At 43.9% G+C, this 2,733-nt stretch overlaps 1 protein-coding gene across 1 annotated transcript; it reads right to left on the bottom strand.

Moving 5' to 3' along the window:
* Positions 1 to 633: 633 nt before the first annotated feature.
* LOC119324767 lies at positions 634 to 1,685 on the bottom strand. Its single transcript, XM_037598541.1, has 2 exons — positions 916 to 1,685; positions 634 to 808 (listed from the first exon to the last, which is right to left on the bottom strand). Exons 1-2 carry the CDS (start codon positions 1,592 to 1,594, stop codon positions 762 to 764), a joined length of 726 nt encoding a protein of 241 aa, XP_037454438.1. The 5' UTR covers positions 1,595 to 1,685; the 3' UTR covers positions 634 to 761.
* Between the last annotated feature and the right edge of the window lie 1,048 nt (positions 1,686 to 2,733).

Below are 2,733 nucleotides of genomic sequence, written 5' to 3'. Positions count from 1 at the left end.
AAGGTCCAGGAATCTGCCCATAAGGAGCATGCCTACCATAATACTCTCCCCCGCGATCAGACCGTACAACTTTGATTTTTGCGTTCAGTTGATTTTCAACCTCCGCTTTATAGACTTTGAATTTCTCCAAAGCTTCCGATCGGTCACGTATGGGATAAATATACCCATAGCGGGAAAAGTCATCTGTGAATGTAATGAACGAATCAAAACCATCTACAGACTTAACATTAAGGGGTCCACATATGTCGGTGTGAATTAATTCTAAAACCCTTGTGGCTCTAACTGCTCCTTTCTTAATTGTTTTTGCAAATTTTCCTTTAATGCAGTCGACACATTTGTCTGCATCTGAGAAGTCTAATGGGAGGAGTATTTCATTTTTAACTAAGCGTTCCATTCTCCCCCTCGAAATGTGGCCCAAACGACAATGCCACAATTTCGAAGAATTACTTACTCCTTTCCATTTCTTCTCAACATTAATTTCATCACTCACATGCATAACTGAATCATTATGAAGAGATAACATGTATAGTTGGCCTCGTCTAACACCGATGCCTACATTCTTATTACATTTGATCAAAGCAAATTGTTTCTTGCCAAAATGACACTCATACATATCATCATCTAAACGAGAAACTGAAATCAAATTCCTACTTAAGGTAGGCACATAAATAACATTATTCAATCTAAGAGTGTGGCCAGTGTGTAGCTCCAACGTGAGAGATCCCACAGCTTCAACATCGGCCTCAACTCCGTTCGCAACCTTAAGCTTTCTTGTTCCTCCTCTTATGGTTTGGATCGTATCGAATCCCTGCATAGAGTTAGCAACGTGAGTGGTTGCCCTTGAATCAATCCACCATGACTTTATTGAAAAATCAACATAAAGTGATTCATCTACAAAAGTAATTTCATCAATACCTCTTTTGTTCATCCATTTTAGAAAGCCTGGGCAGTCCCTTTGATAGTGTCCCTCTTCTTTGCAGAAGTTACAAGCATTTTCTCCAGCAGTGGAGCTGCTAGGAGCAGAAGAAGAACCACCGGCTTCTTTACCCTTGAATGCCTTAGGGTTGAATGGCTTAGTGCCTTCTTTCTTGACTTGCCTTTTCTGAGGCTTAGGGAAACCTTGTCCGTCATGCTTTCTCTTGTTAGAGCCAACATGAAAGACATGGTCTTTCTTCTGCCTCATGATCCTTTCTTCCTCCTGGACGATCCTTGCGGTCATCTCAGAGAGTGGCCATTTTTCCTTTAGAGAGTTATAGTTGACCTTAAATTGTTCAAACTCTTCAGGAAGAGACTCAAGAATAATTATGACAAGAAGGGCTTCACTTAAAGAACACTCCAAAGCCTTAAGCTTGGTGAAAGCATTTACCACCCTCAATATGTGCTGCCTAACATTTCCGTCAATAGTGTATTTCTGAAGAAGTTTAGCAAAAAGCTCATGAGCATACACTTTGTCGGAGCCTTTAAATTGCTCCTCCATTTCAGTGAGGAAATCTTTAGCAGTATCTTTCTTAGGGAGTGCTTCAGAAATGTCCGGCGATATTGTCGCTTTCATGATGAGAAGCGCAATATGGTTGGACTTATTCCACTTTTCCATCTTAACATCATACTCCTTCTTGAGTTCTGCATACCCTGTGACACCTGCCACAGGTGCCACAGGTTTTTCTTCCCTCAAGGCATAGTCAAATTCATTACAACCGAAACATAATTCGACTTGGGACTTCCAACGAGGGAAGTTACTCCCCGTAAGTGGTTCGATCGTGTCGGACCGGAATGGAGCGGAAGCTGAAATCATCATAAAAGTTCATAAGTAAACTTGCATGATTATAAATTTACGTTGGTAAATAAACAAACATGCCAAGTATTTAATTTCAACTCCATGTCAAAACACCGTTGGGCAGAAAAAAACATGAAATTAAAATATCATAGGGGATGACTCATAATAATAAAACAACGTTGGTCCGAATTAAAATTAGAGTCATTTCATTCTCAATTTAAACATCAACATAAAAAAAATATTATCATTATTTGATGTCTAAAAAAGGTTCATCATCCAAAAACACATAATAAATCCTGAATAAAATATCTCGTTGGTTCAATTTTACCCAGAATAATAATGTGTTCATTATATTTTTATGCATTTTCTGTTTTAAACGGTGCAAAAACATAATAACTATTAACTTTAACGCACCGGAAAAACAGAAAATGGCGACACAGATTTTGGCCCAAGAACCCCACGGCTGTCCGAAATGCAGCTCAGTCCAGTAGCGTTTTTTTTTGCTGGACCGAAACAACCTGGGCTGAAGCCCGCGGCCGGATATGGCCCGTTAAACCCCCGACGGCCCGGCTGGGAGCCGCACGTCGCTTACAGCCATTCAATTGAATCGGACGGTCCGTATCGCTCCCGATCGGAACAAAACAGCCGCCCGATCCAGAACCCTAGCTCAGTTCCCCCGACCCCCCCGCATCTCAAGCTCGCGAAGAGAGCGGCGGCACTACGGCGGCTCGAGGCGCGCCGGCCATGGCGGCGCGGCGGCTGCGCTCGCCGGAGGAGCGTGCAGCAGGATGAATCCCGTGCGCTCCCCCGTCGAACGTTGCCCCGGCGTCCGTGTAGATGGCACATCAAGGAGGGAGGAGGGACGCCGGCCACCGCGGCATGAGGAGCAACGGCGACTTGCTCGGCGTCGGCCAAGACAAGGGCGCGTCCATTCGGGCGGAGGCGGCGGCGGCTCAACT

This window comes from Triticum dicoccoides, chromosome 6B (assembly GCF_002162155.2).
Source record: "Triticum dicoccoides isolate Atlit2015 ecotype Zavitan chromosome 6B, WEW_v2.0, whole genome shotgun sequence".
NCBI classification, from domain to species: Eukaryota; Viridiplantae; Streptophyta; class Magnoliopsida; order Poales; family Poaceae; genus Triticum; species Triticum dicoccoides.
The sequence above is the reverse complement of the archived record's forward strand: the minus strand, read 5'-3'. Positions and strand labels throughout refer to the sequence as shown.